The sequence below is a fragment of the Chrysochloris asiatica genome, unplaced genomic scaffold (genome assembly GCF_000296735.1).
Source record: "Chrysochloris asiatica unplaced genomic scaffold, ChrAsi1.0 scaffold00190, whole genome shotgun sequence".
In the NCBI taxonomy this organism is placed as follows: Eukaryota; Metazoa; Chordata; class Mammalia; order Afrosoricida; family Chrysochloridae; genus Chrysochloris; species Chrysochloris asiatica.
This window is the reverse complement of record NW_006408708.1, coordinates 3,973,810-3,993,674: the sequence shown is the minus strand read 5'-3', so window position 1 is coordinate 3,993,674 and position 19,865 is coordinate 3,973,810. Positions and strand designations below refer to the sequence as shown.

The following is a 19,865-nucleotide window of genomic DNA, read 5'->3' as shown; positions in this document are numbered from 1 at the left end:
TATCCATCACCATTGTCTATTTCCAGATCTTTCGATCACCCATAATGGAAGTGTAATGCTCCCAGAAAATTCACAGGATTTAGAAATATCTGTGCTGAACTCAGTTATGTCTTTCCAGTCATTTAAACTTAGGCTGCCTATAATGATCAGACTTCTCTCTGTTTTATTGAGTACTTGTTGTTAATTTGTATCGAATTGATTCTGACTCATAGCGACCCTGTATAGGGTTTCCAAAGAGTGGCTGGTGGGCTTGAACTGCCGACCTGCAGTTAACTGTCCTGTGTACAGCGCTCTACCAGGACCTCATTGAGTACTTAGTTGTTATTAAAATATGCTTTGATACTGTCATCCTCAATAACAGCTTTGCAGATAAACTAACTGATAACCATTGTTAACATGGCTTTGTGTTGTCGTGAGCATTTGAAAGACATGCCCAAGACATTCCATTAAAAAAATATTAAATCCATACATATCACTAGGAGGTAGAATGTTTAGTTCTATCAGCTATGTACCAGTAGTCTTTGTATGTCTATACGTTGATGAGGCCTAGGTGCAGCATCTTCAGTTCCTTTTGTGTGCACCATAAGGTCTGTGTGCTGAATCAACCCACTTGCAAATCAACTTGGTTTTCTACAAATTTCCATGTAGGAGCTAACAAGTGAATGTTTGCTTTCAAAGCCTACGAAGCAATTGCATTTGTTTAAATAATAACTAAGGAGTTCCTGGCTGGCACAAATGGGTAATGAGCATTACTGATTACTGAAAGGCTAGAAGTTCATGTCCACCTACAGGTGCCTTGGAAGAAAGATCTGGCCTTCTACTTATGAAAAATCAGTCATTGAAAACCCTGTGGAGCACAGTGCTACTCTAATGCATCTGGACTTGCTATGAGAGAGAATTCACTCAACAGTTTGTGGTAGTGGACCTTCAGTAAAAGCAGATCAGTTCTTAACCCTTTATGCTTGTTTTTAAGGTTGTTTTTTTTTAACCCCGTGAAGTTTTGATACTCGGTAAATGTTTGAGTCTAAACATGTTGTAGGGTAAAGCACTGAATCTGAAATTAGGAGGTTGGTTTCATCTCAACCTTCCACAAGCCACTGGACTTAACATATACTACCCTAAACTTCCCCATCTGTAAACTAGGCTGGTTGGGGATCATCATCAAGATTCCTGCTAGTTCTGAAATTCTTGTTTTTACTTAACTGCCTATTCGTAATATTTTGCCTGTTAACTTGAAATAAATGTTAAAATATGATGTCTATTTTTGAATTAAATAGGTTGCTTTGAAAAATTTCTTCATATGTCCTATAAAATGGTTTTCACTTTGGGAAGCTCTTGTTGATTGTAAATAGTTCAATGTATATCATTTTTCTTTATTAATGATATAGTCACACAGCATGTAATTTTACTATAAGTTGCTACAAAATTCTTTTTGAAACTAAAAATCTGCCCACTGCCATCTGATTCACAGCAACCTGACAAAACAGAATAGAAGTGCCCCTATGGGTTTCTGAGACTGTAAATCTTTGAGGGAGTAAATAGCCTTATCTTTCTCCCATGGAGTGGCTGGTGGGTTTGAACTGCTGACCCACTACGTCACCAGGGCTCCTTTTGGAAATAGTTTTGGTCTGAGTCCATAGACATCCATCTGTTTACCCATCCATTAATTCAAGACATGTGCATTGATGCACTATATGAAGACATGCCCTTGTGGGTGAGCAATTGTTCCATTAGGACTTCCCGGTAGCCTTCTGCATCTGATTCTTCCACTCCCAGCATTTGTTTCACGCTACTCTCTTGACCCAGCCCTTTCCACTTACTCTCATTATGCTCCACACACATTTCCTGAAATGTCCTTTGTACCCAGCATTGTTTGGGGTGCTAGAGACACAAAGGTAAGGATTTCTAGGCCCTGCCCAGCAATCCCTCCTCCACCTTCTCCCGCTCTCCTCTCTCTCCTGCCTGCTGAGTGGAATTCAACATCGTGCTTCCATCTCATGTGGGCCCTACCTGAACAGTGCCGTGCTCTGCTGCTCCTTCGTCTCTCTGACTTCAGCAATAAATTATCATGTTGGGCCATGCCTTGAGTTGTGTATTTTTTATGTGTTGTCAGTTGTTTAGTGTCCTTAGACGGTACAAACATTCTGACACCTGCCTACCAACTGAAAGGTTGGAAGTTTCAATCTACCAAGAAGTGTCTTAGACGAAAGGCCGATCATCTACTTCTGAAAGATCACAGCTGCTGGAAACCCTGTGGAGTACAGTTTTTCTCTACACGCATGGGGTTTCCATGAGTCAGAATCTACTTGAAATCAACTGATTTTTTTTTTTTTTTTTTTTTAAACTGGAGCGTGGTTGTAGGTTGTTTTCAATTTTTTGTTGTTGTTGTTATGTGCTGTGGAGTCGGTTCCGACTCATAGCGACCCTGTATAGGGTTTCCGAGGCTGTAAATCTTTACGGGAGCAGAAAGCCTCATCTTTCTCCCGCGGAACAGCTGGTAGTTTTGAACTGTTGGTCTTAAGGTTCGCAGCCCAATTCGTAACCACTACGCTACCAGAGCTCCTTTAGATATGTTCAGATAATTTGGAGGGTAGGGCTAAAATTTATTGTTAACTGATGTTACTACAAGAAGCACTGCTACAAACTCCTTCCTTTTACTGTGTGCCAGGGAGCACAGTGCTTAAAGCATTCTTCTGCCAAACAAAAGGTCAACAGATCAAACCCACTAGCCAATGAGATAGAGATCTGACTGACAGTCTGTTTCTGTAAAATTTACAACCTTGGAAGCTCTGTGAGGCAGTTCTAGTGTGTACTATAGGAATGCTGGCAAGGGCAGCAGGTTTGGGTTTTGTGTGCCATATGCATTTATATTATTGCTTTTATTGTGATCATCTTATTTCTTGTAAATGGAGCATGTTTTTTCCAAAGAAGCAAATTAGCAGCTCTCCATCCCACCAAGCCTACTAGCATTTGGTGAAATTAAGTTTTGTTTTCATTGAGACTAACTAGCTAGTGATGTATTTAGGAGCAATTGTTTATCAGGCAGTTGTACGAGGTAAAATTATGAACATTTCAATCCTACTGCCTTAAGAATGTGTGTGTATGGTTCATTCTGAGCAAGAGGTCAGGTGTCCTTAGGTTCTAAGTTTGAGTGAAATTTGCATTCCAGTTCCCTGAAAATAATTTGGCATAAGACATTGAATATATTCTTACTTCTTTCCGACCCTAACCTAAGAAACATCCTTTACAAAGGGGCTTCAGAAAGTTTGTGGACACATGGAATGAAAAGATGATGGAATTTTTCCACTAACTTTTTGAAACTTGTTAGTACATTTTAGAGAGGGCAGCAGTGGTTTCAGTGATAGAATTCTTACCTTCTGTGCAGAAGACCTGGCAGGAGACCTAGAGAAGAGGGTGGGGATGTCTGAAAGAATAGGAAGCACATTGGTTGAATTAGGCAAGGCAAGTGGGGCTAGGGAAACCTGCCAGGTTCATTTTTTTGGTTAATGTATTTTTATTGCCTTACCGTGATCTGCCTTGAAATCTCAGGTCAGATTCACCGCTAATGCAACTGAAGTGAAGCCACCATTGGTCTTTCATTAGAGGCTTATGTATTGCTGTGATGCTTTAATAGAGCCCTGGTAGCTTTGTGGGTTAGGTGTTGGACTGCTAACCTCAAGGTCAATGGTTCAAACACACCAGCTGCTCTGAGGGAGAAAGATGAGGCTATCTGTTCCCGAAAAGATTTACGGTCTCGGAAATAGGTTGATAAGAGATGGAACCAACTCAGTGCTTGTAAAGTGTTTCTTTATGATACTTTACTAAGTGCCTGTAAGCTGGGCTAAGAATAAGAAGAAAGGCCTGAAAATCTAGTGTTGAAAAGCAGCTAGTGAAAATCCTGTGAATTACAACTGTCCAGCCCTATAGGGTTTACCATAAGTTGTGGGCAACTCAATAGCAGCTAGCAGAAACATTATAAATATAGAGGGGATCCTACCAAAATGAAAATGCTACCTGGGAAAATTACTATCCAGATTTGTATGAGAGGGCTTCAAAAAGTTCTTAGAAAGAATGAATGAAAGGTGATTTTTCCAAAAACTATTTGAATCTCCCTCATATTATGATTCGTTTTATAACTTAGCTTTAGTCCTCTTCCTTTCCTGCTATAATCAGTTAAACTTTGTAAATCAGTATGTATTGTTCATTGGACTGCTAATCACAAGGTCGGCAGTTTGAATCCACTAGCCGCTCCTTGGGAGAAGTATGAGGCTTTCTGCTCCCATAAGGATTTATAACCTCAGAAACCCTATACAGGGTCACCATGAGTTGGAATCCACTTGATGGCAGAGGATTTGGATCTTTGGAGTTCTTTAACGGTGAATAGCATAGTAGTAGAGCTATTTGACCACACTCCTTAAAATTGGTTTCTCTTCATTTTGAATATTTTCATTCTCTCCCTAATTTGTGTACTATTTTTATGTATTTGGGTACTGTTTAAAACTAAAGAAGCATAGGTCCATTTTTTTTTTTTTAAAGATGAATGTGGAATACTAGTGTGCAAGTCATAATCTAGAGCACTCTAATACATTTGAAATACAGAGTGAGTGATTAGGGTACAGGAGGGCGGGATGTCTGAAAGAATAGGAAACACATTGGTTGAATTAGGCAAGGCAAGGGAACTAAAGAAACTGGTCAGGTTCAATTTTCTTATTGCCTTCTCATGATGTGCTATGAAATCTCAGGTGTGTGAGGACATCGCAGCTTTTCTTGCTTTCCCACACAGTTCTGTCAAACTAGGCAGTTTACGGTTTAGATAGTGGAAAATATCTCCTGAAAACGAGGATTGGCAGCATCCTGGTTGTGTATCACTTTCTTATTACTTTTGATGTTCTTACAACTCAAAATAGACATCATTTTTTTCTTCCTCTAGTTTATGGCAATAATCTCACTGAGAGGCCCGATCCAGTCCTTTTTCTCAAATCTGTTGTTCAACTTGTAGTCTTTGTGATCAAAGCATCAGGGTGGTGGAAATGACAATGAAATGACAATGAAAATGGGAGGCAAAATAAGGAATAAGACTCCAAATCAGCAGAGGCAATCAACAAAGAAAAACAGGCAGCAGGAAAACCATAGTGAGTTAATGAAAATGTTTGTTTATAGGACTTGCGATATGTACTTTCACAAGAGTCAAAGAAAACTCTCCCTCCCTATCCCCAATCAAAAGAAGAAATGTTGTATAAGACACATCGCAATTACATTCCAGACTCGACAGGCATATTTTTACTAAGAGCTTTCTATCTCAAGATGCTGGGTTAACCAAGATTGCTTATACCTGTATAAGTAAAAATATATTTTAGAATACCTTTGCTTTATTCCAGGAGTCTCTGGGTGGTGTAAATGGTTAAGCACTTAAGTGTTAGCTGAGAGGTTTGTGGTTTGAATCCACTCAGAGGAGTCCTGACGGTGTTGTGGGCTGTGTTGGACTACTAGGGTGAGTCAGAAATTATCTGCAATCTAGTTATATTCAAATGTCCTTCCATGTCCACCGCCGATGACAACATGTATGTGAAATGATTCCATCAGATAAATGAGTGATAATGCGTCAGATCATTTGCAAATCAGCCATGGCTCTGCCTAGAAAATAATCCATGACAGCCTTGGTTTTCAAAAAGTTTGTGTGAGATGGGTACCGAAACCACTCACAGAAGAGCATGAACAGAAGCGTTTGGACATCTGCAAACAAAATTTGGACTGATACTCAAAGGAAATTGAAAGTTTCTTAAAAGAAATCATTGTGAGACATGGATTAATCACTGAGAGTAAACTGCAGAGTATGGATTGGAAACATCCTCAACTTCTGATCAAGAAAATTCAGCCATCAGCTAGAAAATTGATGCTTATAGTTTTCTGGGATTCTCAAGGGCCAGTATTGGAACGCTATCAGGAAAAAGGTTCAACAATCATTAGTGCTCATTTCAGTGAGATGCACACTGAAAAGCTGAAGCCTAAATTTCAGATTAACTGTTATCTGGGAGTGTTGCAATCTTGCATGACAGTGCGTGTCCACATACCTCTGCCCATCCTGTTGACACTCTGCAAAAACTTCCTTTTGAGGTGTTTTAGCATCCTCCCTATAGTCCTGATCTTGCTCCATCGAACTTTTACCTGTTGGGTCCCCTGAAAGAAGCCCTTCAACGACAAAGGTTCATCTTTAATGAAGAAGTGAAGACAGCGGTGCATTCATGACTTGCAGCTCAGCTTAATACGAAAACTTGTTGACAGATGGACAAAGTGTATTGAAAAGCAGGGAGATAATGTTGAAAAATGATGCATCTGTCTTTTTTAAAAGTTGATTAAAATAAATTTTACAGCCAGAGTGCAGATAATTTTTGATGAACCCTCGTACTAACCACAAGGCCGGCCGGCAGTTCAAACCCACCAGCTGTTTGTCAGAACGATGAGGCTGTCTGCTCCAATAAAGATTTACAATCTCAGTAACCCTGTGGTCCTGAGTTCTACTCTGTCCTCAAGGGTTGCTAGTAGTTGAAATCTACCTGATGGCAGTGAGGTTTTTTTTTTTTCCCCTTTTATTTTTTGAGGGATACTTCAGAAAATAGGTCTGGCAGTCAACTTCCTAAAGGATCAGAGCCTTGACGCTCCTATGGAGCAGCTCTTCTCTGCACAAACAGGGTTGCCATGATTTGGAATTGACTTGATGGCAACTAACAACAACAATGTTCCCGAGTTCTTCCTGTTTCCATTTAAGTGGTCTTCTGCATGTACTAAATGAATAGATAATATGATTATTTTAAATTACACACTTGGGAATAGTCCCATTTAAAAGTGTAAAAGTCACATGTATTTGAAAATTCAAACAGTACCAAATAAAACTACACTCCTTTCCATAGAGTCAGATCTGACCCTTAGCAACCCCGGGTGTTTCATAGTAAAACTGTGCTGTAATTTTTTAGTAGTAGATTTCCAGGTATTTCTTCCAAGGTAGCTCTGGGTGGATTTGAACCACCAATTTTTTGATTCGTGGCCAAGTACTTAACCATTGTGCCGCTAATAAACATTTCACTTCCTAGCACTTCTCTTTCAATCCCTAATCTTTCAGAGGCAACCACAGAGTGGTCTCTTGGTTATGGTTCCTGAAAAATTTCACACAAATAAAAGGATGTCATTTTTGGTTTCATTTTCCCATTATCTCCCTTTACAACTCCCCCCACTTTTTTTGTTTTTCCCTGCTGAAGCATTTTAAAGTAAGTTCCAAACAGCATATCCATTTGCCTGTAAATATTTCCACATGTATCTCCAATAGATAAGGACTTCAAAAAAACAAAAAAAAACCCCACAAATCCATTATCACATATAATAGGATTAACAGTTGTTCCATAATATTATGAAACGCTGGGTTATACTCAGTAATTCCCCAATTATTTCAAAAATGTCTTTTTAACATTTTTTTTCATTGCTTTCCTAAAATTAAGACCCAAAAAAGGTTCACACATTACAATTATTGAATATGTCTCTTGTTGTTGATGTTAAGTGCCATCGAGTCGATTCCTACCCATAGCGACCCTTATAGAGTTTCCAAGGAGCAGCTGATGAGCTTGAACCATCGGCCTTGCAGTTCAAATGACTTTTACAGTCTGACGCATTAGCCCACAGCGCCACACCAGGACTCCTATTGTTGTTGTTGTTGTTGTGTGCCGTGGAGTCGGTTCCGACTCATAGCGACCCTGTACAGGGTTTCCGAGGCTTTAAATCTTTACGGGAGCAGAAAGCCTTATCTTTCTCCCGTGGAACAGCTGGTAGTTTCGAACTGCTAACCTTGCGGTTCACAGCCCGATTCATAACCACTACACTACCAGAGGACTTCTGTATGTCTCTTAAATTTCTTTTTATCTATAATCCTTGTCTTTGATAAAAAAATGCTACTTGTTTGTTGATGAAACTGAGTCCTTACCTGTAGAATTTCCCACATTCTGGATTTAGCTGATTCCATTCCCTTGGTGTGTTTTCACATATCTATCAATCTGGTAGCATAGTGGTTACGAGTTGGGCTGCTAACCTTAAGGTGATCAGCAGCCATTCCATGGGAGAAAGATGAGGTTTTCTGATCCAGTAAAAATTTACAGTCTCCGAAATCTTATGCAGGGTCACTATGAGTCGGAACCAACTCCATGCCACACCACCACCACCACCACACCACCACTTCTATATACTGCTTGCTGTTTAGAGGCATGATTACATTCTGGTGTCATTTAATTTTTTCTAATTATGTTTCATAGATGGCATACAGGAAGGCACATGATATCTGATTGTTGTTGTTGTTGTCAGGTGCCATCGAGTCAGAACCGACTCATAGCGACCCCATGTACAGCAGAAGGAAACAATGTCCGATCCTGGGCCAACCCCACCACCGTTGCCACGCTTGACGCCATCAATGATGCCACCTGGCTGATCCATCTCATTGGGGGTCTTCCTCTTTTTCTCTGACCCTCCATCTTACCCAGCACGACATCCTTCTCCAACTACTGTTCCCTCCTGACAATATGTCCAAAGTACGAGAGACGAAGCTTAGCCATCCTGGCCTCCAAGGAGCACTCTGGTTGCACCTCTTCCAAAATAGATCTATTGGTTCTTTTGGCAGTCCATGGCACTTTTAGTATTCTCCTCCAACACCACAACTCAAAGGCATCAATTCTTCTACGGTCTTCCTTATTCACTGTCCAGCTTTCGCATCCATATGATTGTCCCATGTTTATTGGGGTAATGGTTTTAGGTGTTATCAACTTGATCCATCCTTTATATAAAGTCCCCATCAACCTTTCTCCTCATGGTTTTTTGGACAATTGATTCCCACTTCTTAAAAAGCAAACATAGAATCACTGCAGACATACTCTTCTGGATCTTGCTTTTATCTACTAACTCTAATACTTTGGATATATTTTTCCATCAGCATCTATAGATCTAGCGCATTTTAAAAACAGCTTCATATGTTTAATTTTGTGAGTGAATTACCATGTACATTTTGGGAATAGTTAAGCCAGGAAAGTTTGAGTCCTCAACTTCACTTTTGTTTTATTTCCCATCTCTCCAAATGTCAGAGGTCAGTGTGGCACGGAGCAATATACGTTATATATTAGGCCAGAAGTTTAGCAATACAGTGTCATAACAGAGAACCTGATCTTTGGGGATGGGGGGTAAGGTGAGTGTAGGAAAGAGTGATCGTAACTTAGAGTGATCATTACTCTGTTGGTGTTCCTGAAAAATTGAAGCCTATGTATTTGCGTGGCTGTCGCTCTTCACAACGTCACAATGCAGAGAAAAGTAGCACGTATCTCTTGTGACATTCAGAGAGACAGAAAGAAGAGGGCCACAAACTCTAACCTTAAGATGCCTAAATTGGCATCACCATCTGCTGCAATCATAGCTAAACAAGTCAAAACTAATCTCCAAAAAACCCATTGCTATCGGGCCAATTCCCACTTACAATGCCCATGTGTTGTTATTATTAAGTGGCTTCAAGTCAGTCCTGACTCATAGTGACCCTATATAGGGTTTCTAAGGAGCAGCAGGTAGGTTTGAACTGCTGACCTTGTGGTCTGTAGTTCAGTGTTGATTCTACCCCATAGGATTTCCAAAGATGTAAATCTTTACAGAAGCAGACTGCCACATCTTTCCCTGGAGAAGTGCCTAGTTGTTGTTGTTAAGTGCCATCGAGTCGGTTCCGACCCATAGCGACCCTGTACAGGGTTTCCGAGGGTGTAAATCTTTACGGGAGTAGAAAGCCTCATCTTTCTCCCGCGGAGCGGCTGGTAGTTTCGAACCGCTGACCTTAAGATTCGCAGCCCGATTCGTAACCACTACGCTACCAGAGCTCCTAGTGGGTGCTAATTGCTGACCTATTGGTACGTGGCCAAGCTCTTTAACTGCTGTGCCATCAGGGCACCTGAAGTCAGTGACAGAGATTCCAAACTTTTTCTCGACTGGAGTTCAGTACGTGGGGTTTATGACGGCTGTTTGGTTTTCAATGTAGTTGTAGGTTAGTGCCATTGGGTCCATTCCTATTGAGAGCGATCCTATATAGGTTTTCTTAGGAGTGGCTGGTGAGTTTGAACTACTGACCTTTAGGTTCAAACCAACTTTGCAGTCCAGTGCATTATCCTGCAGCGTCACACCATTATTTTCTGTCCCATTTGATTGGTCTTTTCCCCTCCATCTTCCAAGTTCCAGGAATTAGGATCCAAACTTGATGTTGGGCGGTTTCCTTCAGGAAACAAACTCCTAGAACTCAGACTTCTTTGACTTGTGCCCTGTACCTTCACTAGGACCGCTCATGCAAAGTCTGTGGTGGCCTTCAGACTTTTCACAGAGGCAGGATGATCAGACAGAAATGAACGTCGGCTTTTACCCGAAGAAACACGTAATACAACTACATCATGGATAGAATCTTTTGAGTTGCCAAGGGGTGGGGTGGGGGTGGAAGAAAACAAATCATTTGTCGTGTTGTTTATGTAACAATGTGTATGAATTAGCGCGTGATGCAATGTGCCCTTTTGTTTTCCTCACTTGTTCTTTTTTCCTTTTTTTCCAAGCCTCAGAAGAAGAAAGTGGAAAGCCTTTCCAGTGTCCAATATGTGGTTTGGTTATAAAAAGGAAGAGTTACTGGAAGCGGCACATGGTGATTCACACAGGCCTCAAAAGTCACCAGTGCCCACTCTGTCCATTCCGATGTGCTCGCAAGGACAATCTCAAATCCCACATGAAGGTAAGCCAACTGTGGACCTCCCCCAGAGGCAGACATGGTCAGGGCTTTTGTTTGTGGGCCTTGCAGGAAGCTTCCAGACGGGGAAAGGGTGCCATTGGTGGAGTTGGTAGACTGTATTGCTCAAGGCAGCAAGGGCAAATTTGAATGTTGAAATCTGTCTCCTTGTAAAGATTATTAATAAACATTTTGCAGCCAAGAACTTAATGGCAGAGCGAATCTTTGATAGCCAAATAATGTAGTGTAACCCAACAAAACAAAACTATGAAACAAATACCCAAACGGTAGCGCTTCACTGTTTGTACAATTCAGAGACTCTCTATGAAGTATAAGGAGCTCTGGTAGCGTAGTGGTTACGAATCGGGCTGTGAACCGCAAGGTCAGCAGTTCGAAACTACCAGCTGCTCTGTGGGAGAAAGATGAGGCGTTCTGCTCCCATAAAGAGTAACAGCCTCGGAAACCCTGTGCAGGGTCTCTATGAGTCGGAACCAACTTCGCGGCACATAACAACAACAACAACAACAATATGAAGTATAAACCCAGCGTTTCCTATAGGGGAGAACAGTCTAACCTATAGGGGAGCAGCAGCCTAACCTAGCCTTGCATTTTCTGGGGACTAGTTTGGTGGGGAAGAGCAAAAAACAGGGAACGTCAAATAGTGACCAAAGTCACCTGGGACTAGAAAACTCCTCGGAGTCCTGGTGTGATGCTGTAGGACAAGCGTTGGATCACAAGGATGGCTCTAACCCACCAGCTACTCCTTGGAAACCCATACAGGGTCACTATGAGTTGGAGTCGACTCGAAGGCACTTAACAGCAACAAGAGAGCTACTCGATCTGAGCACTGTAGGGCTTTTGGAACTTCTCCCCTTCATAGAGAACTCGTCCCTTATGCTATTTCGTAGCTGGCACAAATGACTCATGTACTCAGATACTAACACAAAGGTTGGATGTTGGAATCCACCCAGAGGTGCCTTGAAAGAAAGGCCTGGTGATCTGCTTCCAGAAAGTCACAGCCATTGAAAGCCGTGTGGAGCACAGTTCTACCAGTCACACACATGGATCACTATGAGTTGGCATCGATTTCACTACAATGGTGCCATTGCTTTGCTCGTCAGCTTGCCAACCCAGAAGAATATAGAGAGTCACCTTGTGGCAGGTATAAGGATTGAAAGGCTCTTTGGCTTTAAAGTGGCTTAGCCCCATGGGAGGCTTGGGAGCCATTTCTGACAAGACTGACAGTCCTCCTGGAGGTTGTCAGTGTTTAAATTATCATAATTCCCAGGATTACACTTAGCAAATATCAGAGGACATTGTTTTCAGTGTTCAATTAAAAACATATGGACTGAAGGCTTGTGCCTGTAATGCACATAGAGAATTCACTAGCATTTACGTGCTACACTCATGTGAGATGTGGGAAAACTCTTAGTTACATAGAAATCTTTTTTAGCACACCCCTTTAATACTAAGGGTTTCAGTTCTAATTCAAGGAGAAAACCGATGAGATAAAAAAGAGCATATAGCCTTTTTAATTTGATAGATCTGACTTTAAATTTTATTGTTCAACTTACTAGCAAGTGGCCTTGAGCAAGTTAACTTTTGTCCATTGCCATCTGGTGGATTCCGGTTCAGAGTGACTTTGTAGAACAGCATAGAACCGCTCCAAAGTGTTTCCGAGGCTGTAAATCTGTACAGGAGCAGACAGTCTACACGTTAATCTTCCAGTACTCGATTTTCTCCTCTGTTAAATGGGGATGATGATGTTTGTCGGAAGCGTTGTCATCAGTATTTAAGGAGATAACATTAACGAAGGGAACACAGAAACTGTTCAGTGATAGTTACTTCTTTCTACTAACTACCATTGAACGTTTTAATAGTAGCAACCATCATTCTTGCTGATTTCTAAATATAGTTTTGTTGTCAACATTATTTATTATGCAGTGTGGACTCTTCTGCATTAAAAAATATAGTACAGAATTAAGACGTGCTTTTTTAAAAGTCCTGTGGTCAGATAGGTCCTTCCATATTCACTCTTCAGAATTGTAGCTCTACAAAGGTGTGGCCAGATAGAAATTCAGCTGACTTTAGGAAATAGTTTTAGAAGATTTAAAAAAGGATTAAATCCATGATATAGTTTGTTTTCTGTTGTTTTACCTTTTTCTATCATCTTTCATTGCCTGGGGGTTGCCTGCTCTTCATCTTCGGAATCCACTTAACCAGAAGTCTGGTTGGTTGAATTTTACACAGTGAAATCGCCTAGTTTAAACCCTCAAGGTGAATTTCATTAGCAGGATTAGACTTAAAAATAAATGGCTCTAAAACAAAAAATTGTTTCATTTCCTCTGTGTTTAGCTTAGGAGCTGTGCTTAGGAATCAGGCCCACGGAATTTAAAGCTCCAATGAGCAGAAAACTTACATCCAGCCTGACACCTTGTAAGCTTGGTTTCAGCTCAGGGTCACTTAAAACTACCTATTTATAAACCCATGGAAAAAAAAGCTGGGTTTTCAATAGCAGGAACTGCTGACCCTGAAGCTACAGGGAGACGGGTTGGGTGCCTTGATAATACCGGCCGTGGCCATGACAGTGTTACAGATGAGAGCCGTGAGGCCTTTGTGGGTCATGGGGGTCTGAGAATGCTTTCAGAACAAATCAATAACCAGTACAATAAAGCAGTTGTGTGAAATCACTTCTTTATTCAAACTCATGGTGTCCTAACCTGTTGAGCTACTATTCTGGCTTTTGATAACAGAAGTGTGAGACCAGCTCATGCAAGTTTAATTGTATCAAATGGGGTACTCTTTCTTCTGCCCGCTCTCCACCTCACTTATGAGACTTTTCTTCTTTTTTTTATTCAAATAATTCATGATCTTATGTTCTAATTAGATACACTTTCATTTGACCGAATTTTGCAAGTACTGCCTACACATAAATATAATGGATGTGGTCTTCTGCATGTTGTTGTTTCTTATTAAGTGCCGTCGAGTCGGTTCCAACCCATAGTGACCCTGTATAGGGTTTCCAAGGAGCAGCTGGTGAGCTTGAACTGCCGACCTTGTGAATCAAACCAACTTTGCAGTCCAGTGTATTAACCCACAGCACCAACCCAGGACTCTGGTCTCATGCATAGATATCCTCTATTATGTGCACCCATAAAACCCAAAACCAAACACATTGTCGTTGAGTTGATTCAGACTCATAGCGACCCTATTGGACAGAGTCCAACTGCCCTGTAGTGTTTTCCAAGGCTGTAAATCTTTACTGAAGCAGACAGCCACATGTTTCTTCCGACCTTTTCATTAGCCCCTGAGTGCTTAACTGCTGCTCCACCAGGATATCTTATGTTCCACAATTTAGCACGATAAATGAACGAACCATTTGCGTTCTCTCAGTCTCCATTTTCACTAAGGGAGATAATAATCATGCTATTGTATGAAGTTGTTATAGGAATTAAATGAGTGAATGTACATAAAACAATTCAATGCCCAACATGGAGAAACACTCAATAAATATATTTTTATAGTAATTATTGTCAGAAAGTCACCTGTATGCACATTAACATGCATATTTAGACAAAATCAGTGGGATGCTATAAGAAATTACTCTAAGATAACGCTCTAAAATAAACTAACTTTATTCTGATGACCACTTTAGTGTTGAGAATTTAGAAAAAAGTGACAAACAAAAAATAAATGTATATTTAATTAACTCTTAATTCTATCACCTAGAAATAAACATTATTATTATTTTGATGTGTATTTTTCTGTATTAGTTACATGTATTAATTCAGGGTAAATGGTATTATATGTCCAACAAATACAGGATCTACTATATTCCTACTGGTGTTACATGCTCAGTATTTCTTTAATATGTTAAACAAAAGTTTTATGGTCTGCTTTGGAAGGAACCTGTTAAAAATGCCTCCAGCTTCCTCACGGTTTCTTAGATTTCCATGAAGCCTCTTACAGCTTCACTAGAAGAGTGAGCCTACAGGAATTATATGTGAAATTCATAAGGTAAAATTCACCAGCAAACGTGAGGAAGACTGCTAAGGAAAAGAACACTGGGCAAGTAATGAACTAGGAGTTCAGGAAGCTGAGGTCTGCGAGTCTTAGCTCTGCCTTTTAAGAAGCTATGAGTCCTCATTAAGTCCCTTAGTTTGCCTGGCCTTTTCCCCATAAGTGGAGCAGAGTAGATCTTTCACAAAGTTTTTCCATGCTCTGAAATACCGTGACCAGAGCATTTGAGCACTGCTCGGAATTGGTAATAATAATCATTATGATAATGGTAATGATGTAAAGCCAGTTTAAAAATCAAACCTTTGCCATTGATTTAATTCTTACTCATCGTGACCTGTGAGTGTCACAGTGGAACTGTGCTCCATTGGGTTTTCAGTGCCTGAGTTTTTAGAAGTAGATCTCCAGGTCTTTCTTCCTAGGCACTTCTGGGTAGATCTGAACCTCCCAACTTTTTGGTTAGCAACCAAGCCCATGAACCATTTGTACCATCCAGGGTGCCTTCTAGTTCCCATGTTTTCTTGTTGTTGCTAAGTGCCGTCGGACCCTTCAATAGGGTTTCCATGGAGTGGCTGGTGGGTTTGAACCTCTGATTTTGCAGTCAACAGTCCGGTACTTTAGGATGAGTAATATGTACTATTGGTGAGAAATGACCATATCAGTGAGTCTCTAAACATTGGTCTGGAAAGAAAGAAATCTTTGAGACAAAATTTTCGCTACATTAGCAGACATAAGAGGAGTTTTCCAGCAAGTGTTAGGCTAAAGAGAATTAAAAAATTAAAATAGAAAAGTATCTTTCTGTCAGGAGAGAAGGGAAGGAACTGCTACTGGAAGGTAGAGCTAATATATTAGTCTCTCAAAATCTGAATATGATCTGTAGTCTCTTCGGGAAGGTGTAGCTCAAATGAAATTACACATGCAAAAGTCAGCACAACATCGCCTGTTTTTCCTTTAAACTTCCACTCATGTTTCCATAACTAAATATAGCGAGGCCAGGATCTGGTAGAAAAGAAGCCACATAAAATACTTGCACACAGTCTCTTTTTCATCCAAGGCTCCCTTTTGATTTTAGAATGTGGGCTTCTGTCTCTGCCCTTTTCCTTCTTCCAGAAGCTGCACCCCAAGTTTCTGTTCATGGATTAAACTCCTGTCCTCTCCTGGGTTAACAGATTTCAGGACGCTGCTGAAATGGAATCTGTTCCTGCAGCTCTGCTCTGAGGAACGGAAGCTTTCTGCCTCCTGATCTTTACCACCTGGTTCCGGGGCATACTTCTGGTAGTACCTGGAAGCGTCCTGTGTCTTGTGGGACTGTGACCTCAGGCCACCAAGGTGTCTGCTTCCGAGGGCACTGGGTAGAGGAGATAGCTGGGAATCCTCATGATTCTGTGAGAAAGCAAATGAAATGATCTCTCAGCTGTGAGAGAACAGACAAGGGGGATATTAACAGTGATAAGCCTTGTGTTTCCCTCTCCCTTAATTCTTCTCACCCCCAGGCAGAAAGGAATCCATTTAATGAACAATACAGTGCTGCAAGGGAATTTAAGTTTATATGGTTATTTCTATTGAGAAAGTCATACTTTGGGGGACCCAGAATGTTTTCTGTTGTTTTGTTCCAAAAGCCACAGTGGGGTGCTGTAGTGGCAGGATCTCACCATTAACTTTTAATTTCTTTGCTTTTGTTGGTCACTTAGCGTTATTTAAAAGTATGTTTTGGCTGGTGAATAATGCTTTTGGATTGCATTCAGAATGTATAAACAGCTGTACTAAAAACTTGCTCTCTTGGAAAGGAAACCCATGCCTGAGGGTCAGTGGGCTTAAGGAATGCACCCTTCATCTTGGTTGGAGCTGAATTCAAATCCCCCTGAAATTACAACTGATAGATGAGGTGTCAATTCTGTTTTAGGTTGGAGTTCCTATCACTTACTTGTTTGTCCAGATCACACAATAACCCAAATAATTTGACCCAAATTCTACAAATTGGCAGTTTCCCTTTCAGAGAGGGCCAGGACTAAAATAGCGGGGATTGTTACAGGTCAGGACTGAAGTACATTGGCAGACATGAATGGGGAAATTACAGGCTTACAGAACATCTGCCAGTTCGGAGCCAGTTTCAGGCCAATGCAATGATTTCCTTACTTTTACAAGCACTAAAGTTGGTAGTGGCCTGAAGAAAAAGTTTCTTGCAATCTTTGCATGTATGGTATATGGAAGACCAGAACTGGCTTTAGAAACCAGCCTCCTGGCATTGCAGACATCGGAATCTGAAACGGGAAACACTAACCACATTTGGCAAAGGTGGTTGTGTCTTGCTCAGGATACTTGGTGGGCTCAGAGCTTGACCTTTCTCCCACTCTGCTTTGCTATCTTCATGTGTGAGTTTCTCAGATCACTTACTCTGGGGTCTCAATTTCCCTATCTATGAACTGGGAATCCCCTGGAGAGTTGTTTTCCAGGTTCTTAATTACTGAAGAGAGAGGCATCCAAGTTATTTTTATCAGGAGAGGAACCACTTGACAGTTTACCTCTTTTGACCCCCAGCTCATCATTATGTAAGTTTGCATTGTGTTGGGTTCCTATAATTTTGTCTGAAGACCTCAACTGAGATATGATGACTAGCATGTAAGGACAATTCTACCAAAAGAAGCATCCATAAGTTGGTTGTGAGTGTGGTTCTAATAATGGGTGCTTACCAGCAACAACAGCAAACCTGTGTGGACCAACTTTATACAGTTAGGGATTAACCTTATTGCTTGGAACCCAGTAATGAAATGCTGCTCTGGTTGTTTTACTTCTTGGACCAGCCCTTTGTACTATGAGAAAATTATTGATGAGCAGTCAGGATATGCAACAAACCATTTTCCGTAAGCGCACAGTGGATAGCTCATTCTTCTTGCTTCTCCGTCAGGTTCATCAGCACCAGGACCGAGGAGAGACCTTTCAGTGCCAGCTTTGCCCTTTCACTTCCTCACGCCACTTCAGCCTGAAACTCCACATGCGCTGCCACCAGCACTTCCTGAGGACAGAAGCCAAGGTGAAGGAGGAGATCCCAGACACAGATGTCAAGGGATCGCCCCACCTCAGTGACAGTGCCTGCCTGGGGCAGCAAAGGGAAGGAGGAGGGACAGAGCTAGTGGGGACCATGATGACGTCTAACACTCCAGAGAGGACTAGCCAGGGTGGGGCTGGCATCTCGCCTTTGCTGGTGAAGGAGGAACCCAAGGAAGATAACGGCCTGCCCACCTCCTTTACCCTGAACACTGCCGACAGGCCCGCCAACCACACAAAGCTGAAAGACCCTTCCGAGTATGTGGCCAACAGTGCGTCAGCATTGTTCAGCCAGGACATCTCTGTTAAGATGGCGTCTGATTTTCTCATGAAGCTGTCAGGTACTTGAATAGGGTTGTATTCTCTCTCTCTCTCTCTCTTTCTTTCTCCCTCCCTCAGTTTTCTCATCTGCAAAATGAGCTGGGAGAACTGGATGATTTCGAGCTTCTTTTAAATCCTAACTGTCTACGTAAGGCTTTCTTAACTGTGCTCCTTGACTTTCCTTTTAATTAAAACAATTTTTTTTTTCTCAATCCTTTGGAAGAGAGCATTGCTTTGGTTGGGTAGAAATAAGAGAAGATGGTGATTTACTTACCACCTTTATGGATATATTTTTTTTTTTTTTGGTCTGGGAAAAGTCACATGGTATGCTAGATTTTTGCCAGTTGCATGGTATGACCTTGGACCCTGTTTAACTTGTCTCTGCCTTGGGGTTTGTTTTTTAAAGTACTTGCATGACTTATGTTAGGTTGTATTATTCAAGTTCTTTGCTTGAATAATTTGAAAGACTTCTAAAGGACCCTAATATACAGAGAATACTATGAGCCTTCATAGAGTTTTAAAATTTTGAGCAAGTGGTAAAGATAATCTTAGACAGTGTTAGGAAAGAAAGCACAAAACAACATTTTTTTCCACAATTACCCAAATGCTTTCTGGCTAGAAGATGGCATGTATATATATTGTTTAAAAAACAAAGCAAAACAAAATTCTTACTCCTCGATATTTCTGTACATCACCATGGAATTGAGCATGATGCTTATGTCTTTTTCATTAAAGACATCTTTTTTTTTTTTTTTCTTTCCTTTAATTTCTGTGCTAAGTTTTGATGTGGAGCAGAGGGTCTTGAGCTGCTGAGGGACCACCCTTGTTCATGGCTGTCTCTTGGAATGACAAGACATGTTGCAGGATTGTGCGAGACTCATAATGTTTTAAAAAGTGTGGTTTTAAATTTTAAAGGAGTTGTGTGTGTGTGCGGAGGTCGGTCGGTTGAGAACCGGTTCTGTCTTTCAGTGAAGATGGCAGTCCAGTCCCCATGATGGTGATTTCCAAATGCCATTTCAGCTTTTTGGAGTTTGACAATACCCTTTTAAATGGAGAATAATTGGTCACCGCCTTCCTTGAAATGGACTGTGAGTCACATTTCACTAAATGTCATTGCCAGGTGAATTAGAGGTTCAACTTCTCTCTGAAGTCCTTTTGCTCAGTGACACTTCAGTCGGGCCTTTTGGAATATCCTGGTCTCCCCAGATCTTTGCCCCTCAGGAATGAGAGAAGCTAGCTGGGAAGAAATGAGGAAAGATAAGGAATGGAAAGTAAGGTGCCACAGAAATGAACTGATGAGGAAAACAGCAGGAACTGACAGAGTGCAGCACAGCCTGTAATGGTCCTGAGTAAGTAATTACATCACAGGAATCAGAATGTGCCACTCCTTCCCCTACCTACCTTTCATCCTAACCTAGCGGGAAATAGGATTTTAGAAACATCGAGTTTTATGTTTTAAAATCTTTGAAAAGATATGGAGGGAAATATGTGTTTCCAGTTTACTTTTCATCTCCCTGATTCTTTAGAATTTCATCTTCAGGGAAACCGTAGTTCTTCCTTGATGGCCTTTCTCTTGCTGATACTATTACAAAAGGTTTTCTTGTATGGGCTCCAATGGTGTGGTGTGCTGTGGGTTAGACATTGGAGTGCTAGCCTCAAGATCAGTGGTTCAAACCCAGCAGCAGCTCCATGGGAGAAAGATGAGACTGTT

At 41.1% G+C, this 19,865-nt stretch overlaps 1 protein-coding gene across 3 annotated transcripts in view; it reads left to right on the top strand.

Annotated features, from left to right (window-relative positions):
• ZNF827 (zinc finger protein 827) overlaps nucleotides 1–19,865 on the top strand; it is a 252,044-nt gene that overhangs the window by 64,706 nt on the left and 167,473 nt on the right. For all 3 annotated transcript variants that reach the window (XM_006872273.1, XM_006872275.1, XM_006872274.1), the window contains 2 exons: nucleotides 10,605–10,777; nucleotides 17,694–18,174. In XM_006872273.1, coding sequence (XP_006872335.1) covers nucleotides 10,605–10,777; nucleotides 17,694–18,174 — 654 coding nt within the window. The remainder of the gene's footprint in view (nucleotides 1–10,604; nucleotides 10,778–17,693; nucleotides 18,175–19,865) is intronic.